Source organism: Pelobates fuscus, chromosome 8, assembly GCF_036172605.1.
Source record: "Pelobates fuscus isolate aPelFus1 chromosome 8, aPelFus1.pri, whole genome shotgun sequence".
NCBI classification, from domain to species: domain Eukaryota; kingdom Metazoa; phylum Chordata; class Amphibia; order Anura; family Pelobatidae; genus Pelobates; species Pelobates fuscus.
Window position 1 is genome coordinate 34,432,062 of NC_086324.1, and position 27,656 is coordinate 34,459,717.

At 38.6% G+C, this 27,656-nt stretch overlaps 1 protein-coding gene across 2 annotated transcripts in view; it reads right to left on the reverse strand.

The window, feature by feature from the left end:
* KCNH7 (potassium voltage-gated channel subfamily H member 7) overlaps window positions 1-12,309 on the reverse strand; it is a 294,904-nt gene extending 282,595 nt beyond the window's left edge. For both annotated transcript variants that reach the window (XM_063428623.1, XM_063428624.1), the window contains exons 1-2: window positions 12,046-12,309; window positions 1,659-1,889 (exon numbers count right to left, since the gene is read on the reverse strand). In XM_063428623.1, the coding sequence (XP_063284693.1) occupies window positions 1,659-1,889; window positions 12,046-12,121 (307 nt within the window). In that variant the 5' untranslated portion in view covers window positions 12,122-12,309. The remainder of the gene's footprint in view (window positions 1-1,658; window positions 1,890-12,045) is intronic.
* Window positions 12,310-27,656: the final 15,347 nt, after the last annotated feature.

Sequence of the window (27,656 nt, forward strand, 5' to 3'; positions counted from 1 at the left end):
TGATGGCTGTGGCCTCTCTCACCAGGATAATGCAGCCTGCCACAGGGTTTAAGGAACACGACAAGGATTTCATGGCGTTGCCTTGACTTCCAAGTTCCCCAGATCTCAATCCCATTGAGCATCTCTGCGATGTACTGGACTAACAAATCTGATCCATGGAGGCCCCACCTTGCAACTTGTAGAACTTAAAGGACCTGCTGCTAATGTCTTTATTCCAGATTCCATAGGAAAAACATAGAGGTCTTGTGGAGTCCATGCCTTGATGCATCAGAGCTATTTTGGCAGCACAAGGTTGACTTGGTGATTATACTAGGCATGGTTTTAATGTTATAGCTGATTACTGTATATATGCAATTGTCAAATATGTCGTGACATGAATATGCCTTAGAATTCTGTGTCTACATGCCCCTGAATGTGGGTGGGCCCAAGGCACTACTGGCACAAAACCTATTACAGCACGCTATAGTGGTTATGGCTCTTGGAGTGTTCATTTAGCTGCGAAAATAACAAACATTAGATAGCTCTGCTATCTCGGCAATTTGATGTCACAATAAATATTTTTTACAAATACAAATTTGCATAATGATGATTCCAGACTAAAAAGTATATTAAACGCATTAATAGTGTTATAGTTGGCAATGGTGCCAAGTAAAGTTCAATTTGCTTGATATAGAAAAAAAATAAGAAGCTATGCAAAGCCACTCATAAGATAGATGTGCAAACTAATGAGCATAAAATGCTATCGCTGTAAAACAACCTGATCAGAACACAACATAAAACCTATACATCAGCTACTATCAGCAAATACAATCATACATATCAATCAATCAAAAAATAAATATCACTCCTGTTTAGATATTTCATCCATCTGAAAGCTACATTTACAGTTACATTTTACAAACTAAATCATGTGAAACCTATTAGACTTCCTCAAGAAGCATTTTAAGTAAATATATTACACCATTACTATCAAATTATCAAACACAAACAGTCACATTTACTGAACAAAATAAACTGTTATCTGTAGCTCATAAAAAATAACAAGAGTAAAACTTCAAGCATTATAACTGTGCGATTCATGACTCCTATGATCGATACAATTGCAGCAAACTGTGTCTTTCACCTAGAAAATCCCTAATGAAAAGACCCCCCTAACTTTCATAATTACGTCCCTCTTGTTTAGGCACTTTTTTCTGAAACCAGTGGGACATACTAAGGGAGTTAAAATCAGTGTCTGAACAGACAGACACAACTCCGTGCTCCATCCCTCTGTGCTCTGAGGACTGTGGCAGATTGTGCCTGGATATGATGAATCAACTGACTTACTGACACAAAGTGCTGGACCATGAGAGGGACTGACACATCTATCTTGGCACGAACAATGATTTCAACTCCCTTGTGTTTGTGCAGTAAAAACAAAAGGGCTGCAGCCTCAGAGCCCTACATCTTATGTACACTGCTGTAAGCACTGTTATACCACTACGTATGATGCTCAGGAGAGTCTTTATCTCAAGCATATTCATTATTTAACACCATCTTTGTCAGACTATAGCTCTAATCAATGTACTATTGGTAGCCTGTTCCAGAGTTAACAGTGCATTTTTTTTACATTTGCCATTAATTTATAATAATCAAACTGCTTCAAATGTTGGACTTACCATCTTTATGATAGTAGGTAACTTCAACTTTTCTTTCTTCTGAGCCCAGAAGTGCTTGCGCAATTTGGGCAATATCATGTCTCTTTGTCTCAGGACCATGAAGAAAGTCGCAGGTGCATGGTTTCTGCATGACATCTGGCCTTGAAAATCCAGTCATTTCACAGAAGCCATCATTGCAGTATATAATCGCACAATTCTGAACTCTTGCATTAGCAATGATGAATTTCTTATCTGTAACAAGAAATCAGAGGGATTTTAATGCACGTGCAATCTTTGATAACCACTGAATTTAAACTATCTCTCTATACATACAATGTACCCAACACTCTTACTCTTTGACCATCCCAATCTAACATAGTGGAAGTTAAAGTCTAAATGCACCCTCCCCTTGTAGCTATAACTAAATATTTGGACATTGCTGCAGGATAACTCAAAGATGTTGGATGGGTTTTCGGTCCAGGCTCTGTAAAGGTGAGATACATTCTTCAATGTATTTCCACATGCATATGGAGTCACATTCACCATGTTTCCAGGACACATGCCACTTATACAAATTGATGGGCAATATTTGTTAAGTCAAAAACTGTTGATGGAGCCTCAGGCGATAAAGAGTGCAGGATTCCTACAAAGTCTATGGCAGAATTTTAATGATCTACCAACCAACATGGTAAAATGTCTCTGGTAAAACATGGTGGATAAGGCAACTCTACACATAAACCTTGATAATTGCATGGGGGCATAATAAAATGCTGAAATATAAAATTACCTACCTAAACTGTTGTAACGGAACGCAGTATATTAGTCCACGATATCCGTTGGTATCTTCAGGAAAACCACAGTCAAGACAGAAAGCACGGCAATATTCCCCATCCTCCCAATAACCGGACGAAACACAGTTTGGGAGTCAACTAACACGCTTTATTCACAGACTTCTGTATTTATGCAGTTCCCCGTGCAAGGGGTTTCCTTACAGTTATTACAGGGGATTTCTCCCATCAGGCATTGTAATTATCCCAACAGGCATTGCGGCACGAGAGGGATACTCCCACTAAAATGGACGATTAAGTGGATTATCCCCTCGTGGCGCAAAACCGACAATTTATACAGAAATCTATATTTTATACATTTTTACTCGCTTTTAGACGAGGGACCGTTCGGTAGATAGCTGGGGTCGGCGGGCACATTTAGTGAGAATACCGCTCCGATCCCAGCTAGACCAACCGAACGCCGCACAAAATACATTCAAACATGGAGTTCGGTCCAACAGTACCGGACATTTATGGGGAACACAACATATCCAACGCGGCACTCCCGAACGCTCTGGAAGTCCAGCGGTGTTCGGATCATTGAGTAGCCGTTTTCGGTTCCAGGCTCTCGACGACCGAACACCGCTGCAGAGACAAAGGATCCAAGATGGCCGACCGCCGCATGGTCGGTAGCCGATCGGCGGCCACCTAGGAGAGCCCTTGATTACCGATTGCAACATTATTGCAATCGATTAATTGGTGCCACACGACTGGTGAATGTGTGGTCTACCTGGGGAGCCCGCAGTCGTACGGTGAACGGCCGGAATAGCCATGTTCCGTCAACGAATGCTTTGTGTGCTGGCAGGATACGGCGGCCAGTATGCGAACGGCTGTAACATAGCATTATTACAGGTAAAGATTTACAGTATACATTCAGCCTATGGACAACCTACAATACATATAGTTCAGAAGTGGCTAGGTTTGCCACAACTGTAATCATAGAATTATAAGAAGATAGTTATTCTAAGTGTCATTGTACGATGTCATTAATTATGATGCCTCTTTTGGTAAAGATTTCCTGGCATTTACTATTCATACAAGCTAGATTTAATGGTTTCTGAAACCAGTGGTTGTGAGCTTTATCACCCCAGGACATTCTCAGCATTGCAAATGTAAAAGCTCAGGCTTGTGCACAGCTGTTAATGGAAATATAGTCCTTGAAGACTCAGATGAACTCCTTTACTTGCAGCCATTGGTTCCAGAGTCAGTTTAGAATTCAGAACTGGTTGCCGCAACCTCGGCCAGGCACATTGTATGTAGTTCAGACTTCACAACTCAGTTGTTGTATCACTATCATTTTACTCTTTTTCCTTTCAGACATTCTCACTTCAAATTACTGCATTTACAAGTCACCAAATCAGCTTTAGCAGGGCAGTAATTTAACAAAGCAACTTGCTGGAAATATGTCATTTTATGATAGTGTTGCGTTAAAATCTATGCTGGATGGGATATTTAACTTCCAAAGTTTGTCAACATGACTGTATTCTTGATTTTATATACATGTAAGAAATTGGCATATGTGACCAATTAGATTAGGTGTCCACATACTTTTGGGCTCGGGTCATATACCAAGGCTGCCAAAAGGTGGACATCCAGCTGTTGTGAAGTATCAAGATGCTATCTTTTGGCCATACTTGGTATATACAAATTGCATAGTGAATGCTGAATACTATTACATTATTAAATATTAACTTAAGTACATTAGTTAGATCCAATTCTATTAATTGATAAACAATAAATCTCTTCCCTGAAATAATCTTTCGCCTTATTGTCCTTATCTAACTTGCTTACGTATTTAATAATACTGAATAGCTTTCTAAAGAAAATAAACATTACGAAAGGCAACATGCATTAAAGGGACACTGTAGGCACCCAGACCACTTCAGCTAGTTGAAGTAGTCTGGGTGCTGTGACCCTTTTGCACTTCGTGCTGGATGTAAAACTTTGCAATGTTTACATTGCAGCTCTATTTCTGCCCTCTGTGGCTGTCTAACAGACAGCTACTAGAGGGCTTCCGGAATCCAAACAGACTTTTGGTCAGTTATCTGACGGTGAACGTCCTCACAGACCTCCAGCAACAGATTTTCCCCACAGGTAAGCATTAAATAATGCTTTCCTTCGGGGAAGTCTAATGTGTGCGCGGCCATGCGCATCAGGTCTCCCCCGTTGGCTGACGTGGGCGGGGGAGGAGCGTGGGCAGCGCCTGACCCAGCGCGAAGGACATCGGTAAGTGGCTAAAGGGGTTTTATCCCCTTCAACCATATGGGAGGGGGGCCCCAGGAGCCTATAGTGCCAGGGTTTGTTTAGGAACTATAGGAACCTTTTAAATATCTGATACTAAATCCAAAAATGCACAATAGTTTTCATGTTTATAGGTTCCATATACTTGTAAAAATGTCACTCTAAAAATTCACTGTTAAAATTCACTTTACCATCCACCCAAAAACGAGACCGAGCAGATTATCCACTTGGTTGCTTATGGGTAAGCACCGTACAAGGTTTTTTTCTTTGTTGTCCTCTATGGATATTTTTAAATCAAGAGAAATAAATATTTTGTATTTTTACTGCATCACCTGGCTGGATTCAAGTACCCTTGACTGCCTAAATTTGCCATATTTGTCATATTTGAACGCACTATATTTTGTCTTATATCTATTGAGTGCACTAAATTTGCAATGAAATTCCAAATTAGTCAAAAAGAGTATTTCATAAAAAGTTTTATCATCATGAAAACTTTAGAAACTGCTTTCAGAAATACTTTATTCACTTTCAAGGTATTTTAATAAAACAATTGATTATAGAATCATATCATAAATTAGATACCTTAGATCCACACTAATTAATGAAGCTCTCTTGTTTAGGTTTTTTTCCGTTTGTCTCAGATGTTACAGATTTCCAAAGTATACTTATGGCAATAATGCACTGGCTACAGAGGAGATTAATATTTTCTTCTTAGCAATTAGAGTGTGAGTCATTCACATTCTCACAGAGGGTATCACCACGAAAAGATGGAGAAGCACTTTCCTATGTGTTGTGTGAGTCAGCATGTGTTAATATTGCTTAACATAACCAAGTTGCCTTGTCTTACTGAGTTGTGGCTTATAATTAGTGAAGGCCTACTCAGTGGGTGGGTAATGAAAAAGAAGATATTAGGGTTTATTCACTAAGTAACAAACTGTAGTGAACTTAAAACAGAAATGCAAAGTCTAGTTTTGGAAAATGTGTAGTTATAGTCACAGCATGGCTATTCTAGTCTGAATTCTTCAATTCATTCGTATTATTCGTTATTTTTCTTTTTAGTGATTAAACTGCTTTATGAGAATAGAGAGGACTAATGGCACCGAAGTTGGATGTTTGAGACATGGTTTGAGGATGAGTGTAGATAAAAAACAGTAATACAAAGAAAAGTGAGTAAGACAAAAAAAAATATTAAACGAATGTTAAACAAAAAATCCAATATAATGAAAATCTAATGCAGTTTTAATACACATTATTAAAACAGTTTGTGTAACTGGTCGAATGTTAGTAACTTGCTTGTTTAGCAAAAAAGTTACAATAATATCACTAATATTGTTACTTAATTACAATGGAAATAAAAATGATGGTCCTTTCTGTGATTTAACAAGTAGCCTTATGTGCAGTTAATTATTTGCACCCCATGTTAACTGGTTCTGTCATAGATGAAACAAACCAATTATCTTGCATCTATATATCACCTTCTACATCTCATTGCAATTGTTCGAGCCTAGTATATAGATTTTATTTTGGAGGCATTTTTCCCTACATAGGCACTTTGAGACCTACATTTATTTAATGAGACATGTCCCCATTGTCCTATTTTATGGAAAAATATTGCGAAGTATAAAGATTGTTTAGACACTTTGATATATTATCTCTGTGAATATATAAAAGCAGATTTAGAATGTATTTACTTTTCATTGTCTAATATACCTAGACAAAAGTTTTCCTGTGGGATTCAGTTACATTGATAACCTCTTAAGGAACAGTTTGATTGTCAAGTGCTGTTGACTAATTACATGACAAAAAAATACAATCTCTATACTCTTTCTTGATTGTGATCTGAAAGAGCAGAGTGACTGTTTATTTCACTTCCAGATCATGTGTTACCAGTAATGTGTTATCTTGTTTCATTTGCGTTTGAATATCTTAACTGCCATTTGTGGTTATAACGGCCTTTTGAAAGTGTATTACCAATATTACATTTAAGACAACATTTTAAATTGGTCAATCCTGAGAACTACTCTTTTATTAAATAACCATCACAATATTTGTCTTTAAATTGTAAACATGAATTATTACCAGTCATTTTTTCCACTTGCTAATTTAGAATCATGGGAGTGGCACTCTGTAACCTGAGTTAGAACTAATTATTATTAAGATTTATCTATAAGTGCAAAGGTGCTCTATGATATTCAATATTAACATTATTTTGTTTTGCGCAAGCCTACTACACAGTACAAAGAGCTTTAATACTATATAGTTTAGAATTACTAGACAATAAACATCCAATGCATTAATATTGGTCAAGAGAATGCTATAATAATGTATTAAGTGTATTATTTATTCCTATACTCTTGAGGATAATTATAAGTAAAATATAAGGAAACCATCTCATGTTTAAGATTTGTATTCATATAAACTCAGTTGCAGGACATCTCTGGGCGTTATGATGGGATGGGGCTATCAATTTATAGATTGGATGGAGTTGGCCACCACAGAAGGTACCAGGGTTAGTTCCATTGAGATGGTAACCAACCGTGCAGAATATGCTTACAAGTATCTCATGTTATGGATGTCTGTAATCTGTTTAAATAAACAAAGGTATGTTTTGGAAAAAGTACATGGATTCTCTTCCCTACAAAGTTCAAAGCAGCCTTGGAGTTTTTGACCAAGGCATTACGTCCATCTTTTGCAGGTCTTACTTTATAAACACTAAAGTGGTATCAATAAAAAAAAAAAAAAAAATAGCCAACAGAAAAATATCAACTTTAGGTGAGAATCCCCAAGTATTCGGTATTCTTAAAGTATAGTAACAAATTAATCTTGCCCGTGTTGGGCTAGATATTGTTTAGTTTTTACTTCACTACAATTTGAGCAAAAAGTATATCTTATATAAAAGGCCTGATACCCATCTTTGTGATTGAAAAAAATATATTAAACTTTATTGGCATTGTACAGTACCTCCTAAAATGTTCTGCTAACCAAGGCCTACACACAGCGGTGTATTTACCGCGAGGCTGACATGGCATTTGCCTTGGGCGGCACTTTCAGGGGGGTGGCAAAAAAGCCGCCCCCCAATCACCCTGTCAAATGCCTTGCCAGCCTCTTGTCCCGGGGGGGCCCAGGAGCAGGCTGACTGGCACACCCCCAACCCCCAAAGCTGGCATGTGCTGATGTTGCGGGGCGCGCCAGGGAGCACTGTCCCCTGAGCTCTCCCCTGTTCAGCACCCGCTCGTGCACTGCAATGATGCCGGAGCCAGAATATGACGTTACTCTGGCTCCGGCATCACTAAGAGGTGCGCAAAGGAGCTTAACAGGGAGATCAGAGCTCCCTAGCCGCCTCCAATATGAGCCTGCCTGACTGCCTGTCCCAGTGCCCAACCACCTGTTCGCGTGCCTGCCAGCCCAGCCCTCAGCAACCCCACTGGACCCCAGGGAAGAATCCACTGCAGCACTCCCAAAAGTAGGGAGGCGGGGTGGATTGAATTTAAAAATTTTTTTTAAAAAATTGTGAGTGTGTTAGTGAGTGTGTGTGTCTGTTAGTGAGAGTGTTAATGTGTCAGTGAGAGTGTTAAGGTGTCTGTTAGTGAGTGTGTTAGTGTGTGTCTGTTAGTGAGAGTGTGTGTCTGTCACTGAGAGTGTACATGTTTTTGTCAGTGAGTGTGTGTGTGTTTGTCAGTGTGTGTATCTGTCAGTGTATGTATGTGTGCGTCAGTGTGTGTGTGTGTTAGTGTGTCTGTCAGTGAATGTGAGTGAGTGTAACTGTGAATGAGTGAGTGCGTATGTCTGTGAATGTGTATGTTTCAGTGAAAGTGTGTGTTGGTTAAACAGTGTGTGTGACAATGACTATGTAACTATAAGTGAGTGTATGACAGTGCATGCATCAGTTAAGGCGTGTGTCTGCCAGGAAGATACATTTGGAAGGGGTGGGGGTAGGCACAAAGCCAGAATACCACTGCCTACACATTCTCAAGCGTTAGTTTTTTGCCACTGGCCTAAGGACCAAATAAAACCTTGGGCAAATGTAGTGAGCCTTAATTTTATGTATATATGTTTTATACAACACTTTCCAATAAGTAGGTTAAAATTGGTAAACACCATTGGCACGTTGTAACAGCTTATTTTACTATCACCCAACTTAATGACGCTCATTTCTAAACACGAGATACATTCTGGTTCTTAAAGGATTTATTTTTTTATGTTTAATCCAAACAAAACAATATTATAACAATAAATACATAAAAAGAAGGTGTGCTTGTGAATTAATACTTAATAAAATCTGCAACTTAATAGTTATTGTATGGCACATATTTTGTATTAGAGTGCCTTTTAATTATCACTTTTTTGTTTTCATAGTATAACAAGAACCTACTGTATCCCAATATGATGATGTTTTTGTTTATTTTTGTGTGTGTATATGTGTGTGTGTGTGTGTGTATGTGTGTGTATGTATGTGTGTATGTGTGTGTGTGTGTGTGTGTGTGTGTGTGTATGTATGTGTGTATGTGTGTGTGTGTGTGTGTATGTGTATGTATGTGTGTATGTGTGTGTGTGTGTGTGTGTGTATATATGTGTAGAGTAAATTAGGAGATACTTAATCAATGGCAATGTTCTTTCTAAGAGGAATAAAAACAGAGCAGTTAATATACCTTTTAATAAAACTCTTTACCTAGAAAGTGTTTATTCGTCGCTAGTATTATAACATAATATGTGTTTGTGCCCCAGTTCAGCACACTCAGGCTTAATTCTAACTGATACAGAAAAATATAGGTTTTGCTGATTCAGCTGTAAAAGTGTTTTGCTTCTAAGTGACACTGCCGGTTGACCGACAAACTAATGTTTTTAGATTAGATGATGCAATCATGCATTCTGTACTTGATAAATTGTTGAGAAAAATATTAATATCAAGGAATGCTTTATTTCATGCATACCTGCAAAAAAAATATATTAATATATATATATATATATATATTTATTTAGAATTTAGGAAACCGTGCACAAAATGTATGGAAGGCCGGATGGTTTAACCAGATATTATATAACAGGTTATATTAAAATTTCACAATGGTCGAAATCAATTGTTAAGGGCTTGCTAATGAGCTACTGCCTTCATATACAGAGTGTGTTGGGAAGTAATTATCTCAGCTTATCTTGCATGTGTCATTTGAATAAACACCAGGGGAAACATGGGAATGTTTGATGTCTTGATCACCTACAAATCTCAGTTCAGAAAATGCTCACGATCCAGTAATGACAGTGGATGTCAAAGGATCGTCATAAACAGCACATTACGCTGCCAATGACTTTTGTCACCTATTGTGTAATGTAAAAAGATAAAAATGAGGTAAATGAATCTGCCTACCAAAGGTAGAAACCCTCCTTACAGAAATGACCTCCTAAGTAGAGTCAGTCAAAGGTAACGACAAAGCAACAAAGAAAAATAATAATAAACTTTATTTAACAAGATCCTGAAGTTACAATACGCTAGTCAGAGTAAAGTGAAAAAAAGGAGCGCAGGAGAAAGTGTCTTGTAATAATCTACAATTATAAAGGGTACTGAAAAATCCCTATAAGGGTCTAAAAGTCCCTATATAAAACCTAAGTGTGCTGCATGCACAAAACAATATGCATAGTATATCCTAAGAAGAGCAAAACGTCCGAGGTGCTCAGGATATCAGTTACACAGCAGGCAGCATACAGAACATGTATGGACATGTGTAGGACAGTAGGTGAAAAGATAGTCAGAGATAAGTAATAGCCAGTGGGGTTCTATGAATAAGACCCTTCAGATAGAGTAGTGGGAGTAGACATGCATCCAGTTGGATGGAGGCATAACCCCACAATAAAACCAATGGCAGCCAAACCCTACTCCCAAACCAGCTGTGCTAATAACCCTCCGTAACTAGGAGGCTATCCAGAGAAATGGCTAGAGTATCCAACCTAATCACCTAGGCTATCTGCTACTTCATGGCAGCTAAAAGATTCAATGTAGCTTGCCCTGCGTGTTTAACATAAAGAGCTGCAGCTAACACAAACGGATAGACAAACTATTCTCCCCTCAATAGAAAAGTGAACTAAAAGAATGAGTGCATCAGCACACTAAGTGGCTGGACGCGCGTCTCGGCAGTAAATCCTGCCTTTGTCAAGAGCCATATTTATGACCACGTATTAGGTTTTCCCTTATATTGTTGTCTTCCTCTTTTTATTGTGTAATGTATATAATATAATCACAGCATCCCACATACATTACGTGGTGGCTGGGTATGTGTTGTTATATTATCATACTAATCAGTTAGAATGAAATAAAAAGCATTTGGATTAACAGTTCAGTGATGGAAGCCTCAATTACGTTGTTTCTTTGTGTTACCTATCTCGTCTTCAGATGAAAAAAAAAAAATATATATATATATACATACGTCACCTATATTTTTAGACTGTTTTTCTGTCCAATATTCCAGCTCACTGTGTCACTAATGCATTATTACATAACCCTTCTTTTGAATGCAGTAGAAAATGTAATACTTTCCTGGTGAAAACCAAACACACCTGGCAATGCTATAACACTAAATCAAATCTAAATTAAAAACAACAAACCTTGATTTCTGTTTTCCGAAGATGGCACTCTTGCAGACAAAAGTTAAATCTTCCTGATTTGTATACTAAATTCCCTGCTAACAAATACCTGGATAACCTAGGTGCTAACCTAGGAACACAACACAACACACCACACCACACACACCACACACACTACTCTATGTTTGTTTATATTTATAAAGAATTAACATGGAGTTTGCACCTGTCAATTAGTTTAAACATAATGAATGCAAAGTCTTCTGTGTTGATACTTTGAACACTACCTGAATGTAACATTTAGGGTGCAGTACTGAGTAAGAAATTAAATTCTATGTGTTTGTGTGTGTTTGTGTGTGGTGTGTGTGTGTTTGTGTGTGGTGTGTGTGTATGTGTGTGTGTATGTATGTATGTGTCTGTATGTATATGTGTGTGTGTGTTCTTATTTCTACCTGAAATAGGTTTTAATATTTTAAGTCTTGAATATATGTTATGCAGGCTAAAGATAGAGTGAGACATTCAACGATGGTACAAAATATAGACTGGATACACAGTGTATATTAAAGGTGGAAAGACAACTATATGGATATAAATTCAAAACACACTCACACACACTACATGAATTACACATAATTATACATGTCTATATAATCACACATTGAAACATACAGAAGAGAAATGCAAATATTTCCAAACTGTATGATGTGTGTACAGTATCTGCACATGTTCTATCTCACGATATGTCACATATGTACAATCTGCACACTTACTTTGCCCTTCAAATTTCCGGATGATGATTCCCAGAAAGGTATTTTGGGGTGCCACATGACCTCTCCTGACAGGCATTTTGGACCTGTGTGTATTCAGTTCCCGAACTGTACACACAATGCTAGTCCAGGGGCTCCCGTGCTGTCAGTCACAGCAGGCACCCAGCGATGTGTGCACACAACATTCTAATCCGAACACTGCAGCTCAGGGATGACCGAGCTGGACCCTCTGTTGAGACCCCTAACCGTGCAGGTAATGCTGAGCCCCCCTGGATCAGGGACTGTGAGGGTCGGTGTGTCTCCCCCCTCTCTTCACCTCCCGGAGCCTCAGGCACAGCTTGTGATGTTATGAGAATAGGAGGAGGAGGGGAGTAGGAGAGGGAAGGCAGAGACAGCGCAGGCTCTTTAAGAGACACCATGGCAGCGGGAAGAGCATGTCTGCTTTGGCAGCTGGAAATACCCTTAAAGTGGCAGGTCTGTGCCCTCTGTCACTAGCAGCCAGACAAGGAACCAGCATTGCCCTCCTCTTCCCTGGTCCCACTGCCAGCAGCTGACAGGCATCATTCTCAAAACACAGAGATGTCAGCAGCCTGGGAGCAGGGAAGAGAAGTAAAAATAAATGAATGGATGAAAGACAAGCTCTGTGCCTTTACACCAGGCCAGCAGCTGTCTGGGGAGATTTAAAACTTAATTTGGAGGAAACAGAACAGGTACAGGGTTTATAACAGCCAGAGATGTTAACACAGCAGTTTCCCACACAGGGTTAAAAGATCCACCATGTTTCACTGACTTATATTACTTGATGTTACTGCTAACAATACATGAAAAGGGCTGCCCTGCAGTATGCAGAATTCATATACAGCAATAATTATATATTATAGTAATTTAAATAATGGCAACATTCCATTTGGGATTTTTCCTCAATTTATATTAACCACTTCAAGATATGTGAGTGCCAGGCAGAGTCGTAACTAGAAACAACTGGGCCTAGTGTGAAAATTGTTCTGCCTCCCCATGTGTTTCATTCCCCACCAACACCCTTATGTGTCTCATTACCTCCCCCCACCCTTCACCTGTATCATTCCCTCCCCCCACCAGCCCCTCCATGTGTGTCATACCCTCCCCGAGCCCCTCCATGTGTCTTATCCCCCCACCCAGCTCCTCCATGTGTCTCATTCCCCCCAGCTCCTCCATGTGCCTCATTCCCACCAGCCTCCCAATGTGTCTCATCCCCCACCAACAGCCTTATGTGTCTCATTCTCCCCCCCACCACTTCACCTGTATCATTCCCTCCCTCCACCAGCCCCTCCATGTGTATCATTCCCTCCACCGAGCCCCTCCATGTGTCTCATCCCCCCACCCAACTCCTTCATGTGTCTCATTCCCCCCCAGCCTCTCCATGTGTCTCATCCCCCACCAACAGCCTTATGTGTCTCATTCTCTCCCCCCACCCCTTCACCTGTCTCATTCCCTCTCCCCAGCACCTCCATGTGTCTCATCCCCCACAATCCCTCCATGTGTCTCATCCCCTCCATCCCCTGACTGTTTCTCATTCCCCCCAGCTCCTCCTTATGTTTCATTCCCCCCCCAGCTCCACCATGTGTCTCATTCCCCACCAACACCCTTATGTGTCTCATTCCCTCCCCCCACCCCTTCACCTGTATCATTCCCTCCCCCACCAGCCCCCCTATGTGTATCATTCCCTCCCCCGAGCTCCTCCATGTGTCTTATCCCCCCACCCAGCTCCTCCATGTATTTCATTCCCCCCCAGCTCCTCCATGTGTCTCATTCCCCCCAGCCTCTCCATGTGTTTCATTCCCCCAGCAACACCCTTATGTGTCTCATTCTCTCCCCCCACCCCATCACCTGTATCATTCCCTCCCACACCAGCCCCTCCATGTGTCTCATTCCCTCCCCCGAGCCCCTCCATGTGTCTTATCCTCCCCCCACCCAGGACCTTCATGTGTCTCATTCCCTCCCTCCCCCCACCCCTCCACTTGTATCATTTCCCCCCCCTTACCCCTCCATGTGTTTCAGTCCCTTCCCACCCCCAGCTCCTCCATGTGTCTCTCCCACCTCTTCTCCTGTACCTGCTTACCGTAGTACCCGGTCTGACAGGAAGTGATCTTTCAGTGAGTACTTCCTGTCAGACTGCGATCTACTTGGTCATGCTACAGACAGCAGCAGCAGGGGAACAGTATAGCACAGCGTTCCCCTCCTGCCTGTCACTTGGCCCTTAGGGTGGCCCACGGTCGCACCGGCCCTGAAGTTAGGGTGGCCCACGGTTGCAGGGGTCACAGCTGCGGATGGGGCCCCTGAAGTGACGGGAACAGTCACAGCTGCAACCCCTGCAAGCATAGTTATACCACCGGTGCCAGGGCTGTCATGATGTAATGAGATATCCTTAACCTCTTGTCCTGGAAGGGTTAAACTTTTTCCCTTCTAGAACATATAAACAAAATACAGGGCTGCCCTACAGCATGCTCCCAGGGAAACAGTCAATCTAGCAACACTATTTAGAAAAGCATTACTAGCTGCGTATACAAGAAATTGCTGGTGATCTCAAGCAAGTATCACTTTATTCCATAAATAACGATTTTATGTGGCTTCCCAACAGTTACATAGGGGTATATTCACTAAATATATGAGTGGTAAGATTTGCAATGACTTAATAAAAAAAATTTGCAGAATTGGAGTTAATTATGACATTTTCAAATAAGTCTAAAATTTTAAAGTTTGTTCTAAATGCAGTGCATCGCTCTGTTTAGCAAATAAACCCCAAGCTTTTAGCTAAAGAAGAATTGGAGAAAATCTTCAGCCCAGGAAAATAATAGACTGAGAGGAGAGAGGTCGAAGGATCATTTGAGCATGATTGCTTTAGCCTGAATCGTGTTGCACGTTATCATTTGCTCTCTGGTTAGTGAATAAATCAATCAGTCACTTAAAGGAGACCTGTCACTTTCATATGATATTTACTTATCCCTATTTGACATTTTGGGTCAAAATAGACACACTGTAAACATGATCTCATATTCCCGCTCAGCTACATTTGCTTATAGTTTTCAATTCTCTTGCAATTATGAAAAAGGCACACTCAGGGGTGACATAACCTCTCATTTTCTTAATTAATTATATAGAATTATATACATCCTATAGACTGTAAGCTCATTTGAGCAGGGTTCTCTTCAACCTATTGTTCCTGTAAGTTTTCTTGTAATTGTCTTATTTATTGTTACATCCCCCCTCTCAAAATATTGTAAAGCGCTACGGAATCTGTTGGCGCTATATAAATGGCAATAATAATAATAATAGAAAACAATATTTATCTCTAAATGTTCCCAGTCATCAAATGCACTTTTGGGCCAAGATCTCATCCATTTCCTTGTATCGCATAAAGTTCCACTGGAGAATCATTTGCATGCTTACTAATTTATATTTCTAAATGCTATTGGCATCTCATTAATAAAAAAAAATAAAAAAAAATGTGAATTTCTTATATAAGTGCATGTACACCCGCTTACATTAACTCGTGTAAGCTTTCCCTATTCAGTTTTTCAATTAATGACGTTACCCATGGTTGCGTGGACAGGGTATCAGTTTCTTTGCAGGGATCCCTATGAGGAATCAGCGAGACGGGAATTCCATTTATAAAAAAAACAAGCATACAGATAAACATCAGTATATTATTCTACAATTAGCTTTAAGATGCATCAGTGATGTTCAGATGTCCAGAGTGTCCACTTTGAAATGTAGTATTGAGAAAGCAGGGAAGAATGTAATTTAAAAGTCCTGTCATAAGCAGGAATTGGCAAAAAGTTTGTTTATTCTGGAATTTAAATATAAAATTATCCAACCTATTTTATATTAGAGTGAAAGGTAAGCCAGGTAAATACTTACAAATAATTCTGACACAACACACACATTTTATCATAGATTTGCATTTGAAAACAATAACAGTGGCGCACACTGTAAGGTTATTCAAGCTGTATCCAATTATCAGCCTTAAAGTGGCTCTCTTGTGCATAACAGAGTCACTCTTAACATGCAAACCATTTGGCATGTCAACATATAGGTTTGCACATATAACTACATTTTAATCTGTTTTACATTATCGACACAAGGATTTGCAGCAAGGTAGCGCAGCATATTCTGGTCCCTTTGGTCCTCATATTCTTCCTTATCTGTCAGAGGGTGCTTTGCTTTTGAGACACATGAGGGATGCTGGATAAAAAAAACTGGCATGCATTTTTTAGGGCATTTCTAGGAGGGCTGACATTATGTACAGAGCCAAGTAGGGCTCTGAAATGCTCAGGGTCAGATTGTTGCCATTGTTGGCCAACAGTCTCTTATAAAACTGACAGGCAAATAACATCTGTTGCTTAATTTGTAAAACTACCACTTTAATAAAACCTATTTGGAGATAAACATGAAGCACCATGCGAAGATATTGTTCTGGATGTAGATGTGGATGTATATTTAAAGGGACACTGTCCCGTCCAAGGATTTGTAATATCATTTTTACTTATTCCTTATATTTAACTAATATTTATTTGTGAGGTGTATAAAATGAAATTAAATGTGTGAATTCACAACACTGTATTCTGCAAACGGACACTTCCATTTTAGCTTCCTGTCAATCATTGTTAAAAGTCTGATGCTTTCATCCTGACAGTCATTAAAGAGAGAGCATACAGAGCAGAGGAGAAATTGTAAAGTGTAGTGTTTCCTTTACTGTTACATATGATGTCTTACCTATGGTTTCTGTTTGTTATAGTTCAGTGGTAAGCTATCTGCCAAAAAAAAAAAAAAGAAACTGAAAAATATCACAGAATCCCTTACTGGGCTCAATTAGCATTGTTATGTTATTAGCATGATAAGCAGGCTGATTAACCTATGGGTTTAATTACTTATCAAGCCACTTGTTTTTTTTTGTTTTTTTTATTTATTTTTTATTATTTTAATTTATTGCATATTTTTAAATTACATTTTTTATAGCTAATTCAACCTGTAATATCTCTTTAAGTTGAGTTATTAACTGAATAAATTAGTAAAATCATATATGTTGAGATTATGTATGTTATATTTATAGAGTATATTATCAGTGTTATTCCCACTGAGATACTACGATGCACTGACATACTGATTTTGGTTATTTTAATCTTGGGATTTTCATTGCATGCCAAGTTCTACACTGCTATCATATGGAGAATTAAGTTAAAACAGATAGCATTTACAAGAAAGTGTAATTTCAGTTTCACTCCTACGGATAGCATTATGATATAAAAAATATTAGAATCTTTTAAAAAAAATAATTGTGTTAACCTTACATTTTTCAAATGTTTAGATAAAACTTACATTGTCATAAATGTATCAAGTTTATTGTTATAAAACACAGACTGACAGTGAATCAATTATACAAATAAAGCATCAAAAAGTGATGCTGAAAATGTAGAATTTCATATAAAAAAACAAGCACTGTAAATATGTAGAAGAAATAGCAATAAAATGTGCGGTGGAGTTCTCCAATTATGTATTGCTCCTAAAGGAATTTCACAATATATATGTTTTACAAAAAGGGCAATTAAAAAAAATAAATAAACAAACAAAAAAGGTTAAATGAACATACTCAAGATTCCAAATTAGAAAGATCCTAAGATTGTCATATTTTATTGATTTCAGAAAGGTATTTACGACTTGGAAGTATCACATTGATTCTTCAATTGCAAAACAGATCCAAAGTCTAGCACCATGGAGAGCTCCACATACCTCAGAATCTCTAGAATTGAGATGTATTATTTTGTTGAAAGAATTTCCTTAGGAAAAACACGCTTTTAGGGTAATTTACTGAGCCCATGTGCATTCTAATTTAATCTGAATTTGCAGTTTGGCGATTTACTAAGGTGAATTGGACATGTATTCAGACATTAGTTATGAATTAGAAATTTCGATTTGGAGCGACGTGTGAGAATTGTCGTGAATTCAAAATGAAATCAAAGTAAATTTCAAGATTTAGACAAATAATAGCTAAATAAAAAAAAGAAAAAAAATCCAAGACTATTCTCTATTTAGGTTGACTATTTTGGCTTTAATTTTGAAAATCACTTTGAATTGACTTTTATTTCCTGAAAATTTTAACTGTGCTGGATAACACATTTGTTCTCCGCTAAAAAGAATATGTAAACAAATTATATTATAGTAACACATGTCAAGGTTGCAGTTCACTGACTTTTGCGTCATGAAACTGAAATATATTATTATATAACTAAAACCACTGACAGCACAAGATGCAACCAGGCCGTGGGTAAAATAAATATATATTTTTAGCTCTGTTTGGGATTAAATACATTTTGCTGGGGAGATTGGATACCCTACTAATCAGGAGGGAGACAGCTACTACCAGCTAATTCTTTTTACACACATTATGAATGGATAGTAGATATGGAGAATCATTTCACGCCGTAATTTGGGTTAATTGGGAAATCGTCTGGAATTCTGATATTTGAACTGCTGTATACCAAAATTTGGGGGGAACAATATGTGAAAGGCCGATCATGTATCAGGATTAAGTGATTCGGCACACAGAATAATATCACACCCAGGACTAAGGATAACGTGTAACGGACCTTAGTGTGGCCGGACTTAACGTATCCAGGAATAGTTAGAATACTTGCCGAGGTCAGGGATACAGAACGAGACACAACGATGAGGGAAAGCCATAAGTCAAGGATACCAGAAATCAGGGAAGTCAAACGAAGCCAAAGTCAAATACCAGAAATATATTAATCAGGAACACTCTCTCGACTCTCACGACAGGGCACTGACCAAATGCTATTTTGAGTTTAAATATCCCTCCTTAGGCTGTAATTGGCTGTGTCTGACCTCTGACCCCAAAACAGTCTGACAGCGTGGCTGCTCTGTTTGAGTGCCAGGAGCCATGACATCATGCTCATTTGTTTTCTTTAAGAAATGTGATTAAATGGATCAGAGGATTTTTTTGGGTTGAGGCACATAGGCAAATAATATTTCCATGACGGACAAGAGGTCTGCCTAATTATTTTGATCTCTGTCCAATCAGGATGTATAAAAAATGGTGATTGATGTATAAGGGACAGCCAGTACATGTAGATCAAGTATGAAGGAATGATGCACTTGTGGCAGGGAGGGGTGCAAATAAAGGGTGTTGACTCCTACATATATATATATATATATATATATATATATATATATATATATATATATATATATATATATATATATATATATATACTATATATATATATATATATATATAGAGAGAGAGAGAGAGAGAGAGAGAGAGAGAGAGAGAGAGGACAAACCATGAAAGTTATGATGGGGGAAAAAGTGATTGAAAGCCTCTTTCACCTGAAGTCAGTGGCTGGTCAATACATTGTTACATTGTTAATTGTTAAACACAGATCTGCACACACCAGTTGTATACACTCTGGAGTTGTATAACTCCAAGTCAATCACACTTCTGTGAAATCAAACTGTCCACTTAGGAAGCAACACTGAGTGACAATCAATTTCACATGCTGTTGTGCAAATGGGATAGACAACAGGTGGAAATTATAGGCAATTAGCAAGACACCCCCAATAAAGGGTGGTTCTGCAGGTGGTGACCACAGACCACTTCTCAGTTCCTATGCTTACTGGCTGATGTTTTGGTCACTTTTGAATGCTGGTGGTGCTTTCACTCTAGTGGTAGCATGAGACGGAGTCTACAACCCACACAAGTGGCTCAGGTAGTGCAGCTCATCCAGGATGGCACATCAATGCGAGCTGTGGCAAGAAGGTTTGCTGTGTCTGTCAGCGTAGTGTCCAGAGCATGGAGGCGCTACCAGGAGACAGGCCAGTACATCAGGAGACGTGGAGGAGGTCGTAGGAGGGCAACAACCCAGCAGCAGGACCTCTACCTCCGCCTTTGTGCAAGGAGGAACAGGAGGAACACTGCCAGAGCCCTGCAAAATGACCTCCAACAGGCCACAAATGTGCATGTGTCTGCTCAAACGGTCAGAAACAGACTCCATGAGGGTGGTATGAGGGCCCGACGTCCACAGGTGGGGGTTGTGCTTACAGCCCAACACCGTGCAGGATGTTTGGCATTAGCCAGAGAACACCAAGATTGGCAAATTCGCCACTGGTGCCCTGTGCTCTTCACAGATGAAAGCAGGTTCACACTGAGCACATGTGACAGAAGTGACAGAGTCTGGAGACGCCGTGGAGAACGTTCTGCTGCCTGCAACATCCTCCAGCATGACCGGTTATGCAGTGGGTCAGTAATGGTGTGGGGTGGCATTTCTTTGGGGGGCTCCATGTGCTCGCCAGAGGTAGCCTGACTGCCATTAGGTACCAAGATGAGATCCTCAGCACCTTGTGAGACCATATGCTGATGCAGTTTGCCCTGGGTTCCTCCTAATGCAAGACAATTCTAGACCTCATGTGGCTGGAGTGTGTCAGCACTTCCTGCAAGACGAAGGCATTGATGCTATGGACTGGCCCCCCTGTTCCCCAGACCTGAATCCAATTGAGCACATCTGGGACATCATGTCTTGCTCCATCCACCAACGTCACGTTGCACCACAGACTGTCCAGGAGTTGGCAGATGCTTTAGTCCAGGTGTGGGAGGAGATCCCTTAGGAGACGATCCGCCACCTTATCAGGAGCATGCACAGGTGTTGTAGGGAGGTCATACAGGCATACAGGTCATACAGGCACGTGGAGGCCACACACACTACTGAGCCTCATTTTGACTTGTTTTAAGGACATTACATCAAAGTTGGATCATCCTGTAGTGTGTTTTTCCACTTTAATTTTGAGTGTGACTCCAAATCCAGACCTCCATGGGTTTTAAAATTTGATTTCCATTTTTTTATTTTTGTGTGATTTTGTTGTCAGCACATTCAACTATGTAAAGAACAAAGTATTTCAGAAGAATATTTAATTCATTCATATCTAGGATGTGTTATTTTTGTGTTCCCTTTATTTTTTTGAGCAGTATATATATATATATATATATATATATATATATATATACAAAAATTGCAATATTCCCCTGCACTCACGCTCAAAAAGAAACGTCACCGGGCGCATCACCAAGGCTCCAAAACATAGAAATCCACCAAATAAGGTTGCTCTCCGGATTTAAAACAAAAATGTATTAATACAGTTTAAAAATAACGACCAACGTTTCGGTCCCCGCTCGGGACCTTCTTCAGGGTCAAAAGTTCAATAGGTGTCCTGTTGTACTTTGACCCTGAAGAAGGGCCCGAGCGGGGACCGAAACGTTGGTCGTTATGGTCATTATTTTTAGACTGTATTAATAAATTTTTGTTTTAAATCCGGAGAGCAACCTTATTTGGTGGATTTCTATGTTTTGGAGCCTTGGTGATGCGCCCGGTGACGTTTCTTTTTGAGCGTGAGTGCAGGGGAATATTGCAATTTTTGTGTATATATATATATTGATGCTATATATATATATATACTGCTCAAAAAAATAAAGGGAACACAACCTTATTTGGTGGATTTATATATATATATATAACTGGTGGGTGTATATATGTATGTGTACCAGCTTAAACACATGACCTGACTAGGATTTAATTATAGTATAAAATCACACATTGCATAAGTACCTATCTAATATCTATGCTATCCTCTCTTTACTACTGCCATCCACTTCTCTTACTACTGCCATCCACTTCTCTTCACTTCTCTTAGTGATCTTACGCATTCCCAGCTTGCGCCATTTCAGTTCATAATGAATGAACGTGGCTCATCTTCCTGTCCACCTGCACTTCCTTTGCCCCCCCCCTCAGTAAGTACTTGCACTGGCTTGCACAAGTAGCTGTCATCCAGTCCCCTATGTTCTGCAGAAGACCTATGTCTATCCTCTGTTTGTACTCGCACTTCTGATGCCCACCTTCGAGGCTTCTCTAAGGCTGCACCATTCCTATGGAACTCCCTTCCCTGAGCACATCACAAAGAAATATTTTAAATTTTGTATGAGAGGAACTGTATTTGACAAAGTCATCAGAACTGACAACTTCCAAGAAGACTGCTCTGGTGCTATTGTTACATTTAAAATAAATAAATATCTAAACTGAGCATGGGGTCATAATCTAAATTAAAGGAACACATTTGATGATTTTTAATATCATATGTAATTTAAGAGTTCCTTTAAGAGTACTTTGGCCATCATAGATAATTTTGGATGGGTCTTAGTGATTCCATTTCTTAAATTACATTGTACATTTCATCAATTGAGATTTGCTATATCTACCTGATAAAAACCCAGTTAATCGTTTGCTAACGATAACCACGGGCAGCATAACATTAGGGGGACAATTGATAGTAGTAATAAATATTGGATAGAATAATAAAATGCAATTTAAAAGACACAGATAATTAAGTAAAACACAGTAGAAGAAGACAAAAGAATATGATACTAGACTGAAACACTCTATTACTCTCAGATACAAAGATATGCCCTCTGTATGCAAATTCTTCAAAGCTCAGACATTCTCCTGCTGTTGTTTGGGGTCCTGTGGTGTAGGGGGATGGGATATATAGTGAAATCCTATCCTTTGCTCCAACAGCTAAATGCAGAAAAATACAAACGAAAAGAGAAAGAGGTGGGTTCTTTCTGGGTGCTGCTACTGAGTTGTTATGCCTGAACAATCTGCTCTGTGCTCAATACGATAGGAACTCTGCCTAGAGTATCTCTTCTCCTGGCTGCTAAACATCAGCCTTGGTGACAGAAGCAGGTACTACATGCACTACTGTGAGGTCATGCATGCATATATAGCTTAATGTGCGAAGTTAGATAAATGTGGCTGATTGCCCTAATGCCCTTGTGGTTTGCACCATTTACCTTTCAAGAGAAACTGAAATTGGATTTATCAGGGTCAATTCATTGGTAACAGCGAATTATAAATGAAAACAGATTTTCTTTTTGTGATTGCAGGAGCCAGTTTGTATTTAGTTGGGTCAATGTGTATTAACCCCTTGATGTATTAACCCCTTGAGGGTTGAGCAAAAAGCATCCGTCTGACACTTCAAGTGTTGATCAATTATCTGGAGAAGATATTGCATGAAAAGTTACTGTAATTGATAATAAATGGATCTATAAATTCTGTATTCAATAAAAATTGCTCTATTTTTATATTTATAAAGAGGACTCATCTCTAAAGAAACACTATAATTAACTACACACAAAATAACCCAATAAGTATGTGTTTTTTTTTTTTATACATGCTTTCTGATTTTCATATATGATATATAAAAATTGCTATCAACTATGGCTCACAGTAAAATGTGAGGATAAAGACAGAATGCAAGTACAATAACACAGATAAAACCAAGTGAAAGTACATTGTAAAGGATAAAAATAAACAATTTCACAAATACGCATGCGTAATAGCCTCCTAATGCTTTTCTATTGGAAAGCATTGGATTGGCTGAGATCATCAAGATGGAGAGGGGGGGCAGACACCTAAATAGTCAGCCATGTTTTTTTATGGGACGTAAGATTGTTTTAAATATATTTCACAGTTGTACAGATCTCTTCACTCATCACATTGATTCTTCATCGATCAATAAGTGGCCCAAGAAAGGAGTCATATGTAGCACCACCTGTGACCAGTTGTAGAGTACTGATGGATGTCTGTGTTGAAGAACCAACATCCATCAACATGTATAATGAGCGTGCTTGGCAGACTCCGATGGTAGCTCGAGCTGCAGCATATGTGCAAAGTTTGAGTAAAATACAATTTGTCCCTGTTCCCTTCATGACGCTGATTAACTGACTGTCTTTTCTAGTGGACATTGTTACAGTTTGTCTGTTTCTCCAATCTAATCCTAGTTGTTTCTTATACCAATTAAATGTAATCTGTGTTTATATGAATCCTGTTAAATTTCTTCCAGTAAGCATAACAATCAACCCACTCTATATAACAGATTGCATGCTTCTCTGAATTTTATCCTGAGCCGCACTGACTAAAAGGAAACTGCTTAGTGTGGTAAAGCAAAGTAAAGAACTCCACACTATGCCACATTACCCCACCATGGAATAATCAGTACAGTGTTAATGATACACATTATCATTAGCCCTTAGCTAGACAGTTATAAGTAGGGCATATTTACTTTCCCAATGTATGATAAGCTTATGCGTATGATTTTCAGGATGTTAATCCTTCGGCATTCCTTTTATATACTTGTGTTGATTTAATAAGGCACAAGGGGGTTTTTAAGATGCTAGTCTGGAGGCAAATTTTTGGGCATTGTATTATAGATATATATTTCCTACTGGAATTTCCAATCATCAGCTACCGCATACTCAAGATGATTTGGAATCAGCTGCAAACATACTAAAACCTTTTTTTGGGTGTATAAAGTACAGATTAAACAAGAAAAAACTAGACCTAACAATGCATGAATTATGGAAGAAAAGGTCTGTTTAAACGCTTATGTGGAAGAAAACCTTTTATTTCTCATTCAGAAGCATCAAATAGTTGTTATTTTAAAGAACTCTATAAAGAGTCAGATAATAACATATTATAATGCAGAATACAAAAGAAAATGTCACAAACAATAAAAAAGAAAAAAAGATTCAAAAAAAGGAAAAAAAAAAGTTCATTTCAATCCCATCAATCTGACACAGCCACATACTAGCCAAAATCCTATGGTCAATTCATCATCCACAGAGTTGAAGCAGCAATAGATCTGATGTTAAGGGTTAGGAAGTGACACAAAATAGGTGCATGGAAGTTACTGAAACCCAAGGGGAGGGCACAATTCTACAGAATTTTATTCATTGTATCAAGTATTTTATTTCTTTTATTACTACATATTTTACAAAGACTAAATCTCTCAGTAATCCAGTGAATCTCTTAAATTTCTATTTTTTTCAGAACAAAGAACTTGGGTTACTTCTGCAATAAAATACCTAACTTGAATATAATTGAAATATTTTGTTACAACCTAAATATCGTGTTCTAGTCATTATTGTGTTGTTTTCGTAAGTGTTTGGTGCACTGCATCTGTAATTTCATGCATCTAAGTTATAAACAGGGCCGGCGCTTCCTATAGGCGAGATAGGCGAGCTAAACGATCAGCATTGTTTCAATTCATCTCTATCAATAGATGATGATTGGTGCAGTATTTTGCCGTGCATGCGTAATAGCCTCCTAATGCTTTTCTATTGGAAAGCATTGGATTGGCTGAGATCATCAAGATGGAGAGGGGGGCCAGACACCTAAATAGTTATTTTTGCACTATAGTATCAGGGATACATGATTGTGTTTCTGACACTGTAGTGTTTCTTTAAGCTGCTCCCCTTGACCACTACATCAACCAACGTGCTCATTCTAAGTTAATGCATAGATCTTCTGGCTCTTTGGCTGATGTAGAGAAGGCAGAGCCAGGTAAGGAGTCAAACAGTTCTAATATGGCTTAACTACTTTGGGGCTTAATGGGGGGCACCACTGTGCACTGTAGTGGTAATGGTGCTTGAAATGTTTTTTTAATGAAATGTACAATTTGAACTATGTTTTAACAGGTTTATTCATAAAAGTGTGCATTTTTGGGAAATCAAAGTGAATTTCACAATATCCAAATAGGGGAAAACACCCCAATTCTACCAGTTGCAAGTTTGGCTATTTTTACCTTAAAAGGAGACCATTGGCACCAGTACCACTGTAGCTTGATTCTTTAGCAATGGCAAGTTATTATCTACTATTCTAAATAGGTTTAATTCATTGTAACATATTACACTTTTGATTAATGTAAATGTTGAGAAAAAAAGGGTGAGACATGTGATGTCATGTAGGGCAGATCGTATGGGTGGGGCATTGTGATGGGCAGAGCATATGGGGGGATGTCAAAAATCCTTGCACCGGCCCTGGTTATAATACATATATATATAAGAATTCATCATGCAAAAAAAACCCCAGAAAATATAGGTTGTTTTTGTTTGTTTTTTTGCAGGACACATTATAAAAGCTCCTCAAAAAATTCCACCCAAAATGTCTATATTTTTTTCTGCCATGTTACAAAATCTGTATAAGTGTTCTCCTTTTTTCTCTTCAAGAGCTCTCTCAGGTTAAATTCACTCATATTTTGAAAATATGGTAGAACACACTTATATAAATAGCCAAAAAAAAAAAAAGTCAAAGTGAGGGCTACCACCTTTTTTGTTATTTGCTTTTGATTTGGGGATGGGCCAAGCCCAAGTTTTCCTGTAAGTGCCATATCTTGGGATTTACAAGACATACAGGCGCCAACACTTCCCTAAGCACTAGCATTATGTTTATGAAGTTTCAATATTGCATTCTTTAAATTTTACATTAAGCATTAAGTGTTGCTTTAGAACAAATTTGGCTTGTTATAGAGCACGTTTGGTTTGGCATGGGGGATATAATCAGTTGAAATTTGTTCTTTCTCTACTAACTCGTCTAAGGATGAGAAGGGCAAAACAGCTCTTATTGTTATGAACTGGAAGCTGTTTTGTACAAGGTGTTCCGTTGGTTTCTTTAGCATGCCTAAATGTGTAAAGTCATTATAATGTATGATGTGCCAACATACTGTACAGCATTGCAGTAAAGGGTAACTTGTCATAAATCACAAACATCCAAGAAGAGTAACTAACATCAGCAATACTTTAATACTTAAAAAATGTATCTTTAAAGCGCTAATGGACTATTCTCCATTTTATGGTTAAGGTCTGTGGGGGGTTAGTAATGCAATTATATTTTTGCAAGATCAGCTTTGATCAAATGGCATTTTCCCCTCTTTATTTAAAGGATAACTTTCAGTATCCTCTATGGTTCCAAGAGTGATGTCTTCTACCCGGGGTCCTTAGAGACCCTTAAGTCTTGTTTGCAGAGCTGATGACCCGAGGTTTTGCTGTGGCTGCAGATTTGAGAAAACTGCAATGCAAGGTCAAAAATATAGTGAGGACAATCTTGCTATTACAGGGCAGAATTGGGGAATTCAACACCGACAGAAAGACATGTAGATTTAATCTGGACAAAAATGTGTGGCACCATGTTTTATTTACTAAATTAATTTCCTTTTTTTTTAGTACCACTTACTCATCTCTGATCTACACCTCACATTATGCCCACCAATCAGGGTACCCACTAAAGTGTGAAGTGTCAAGAATTCAAAGTTAATTTCTTGTTAGGTTAAAACGGTCAACTGAAAACATAACTGGCTTTTCTGAATGTTTTCAATATGACTATTTAGGACTTAAATTTGAAATTCAATTTGAATTCACTTTGCATCCTGACAATTCATACTTTAGTAAATAACCAGGAATGTTTGTTATGATCCAAAATATAGAGTTGGGGATATCGGGGTATAAGTCACAGAAACGAGTGAAGAAAAACAAAAAGAAAAATACAGTGTAAAAGAAATTGTATGTGGTCAAATGTTAACTTGAAAAGGTTTGATGCAGATATGCCTCAATATATTGTTTCTTAAGGGGACACTGCAGTCACCAAAACAACTTTCACTTAATGAAGCAGTTTTGGTGTATAGATCATGTCCCTGCAGTCTAACTGCTCAATTCTCTGTCATTTAGGAGTTAAATCGCT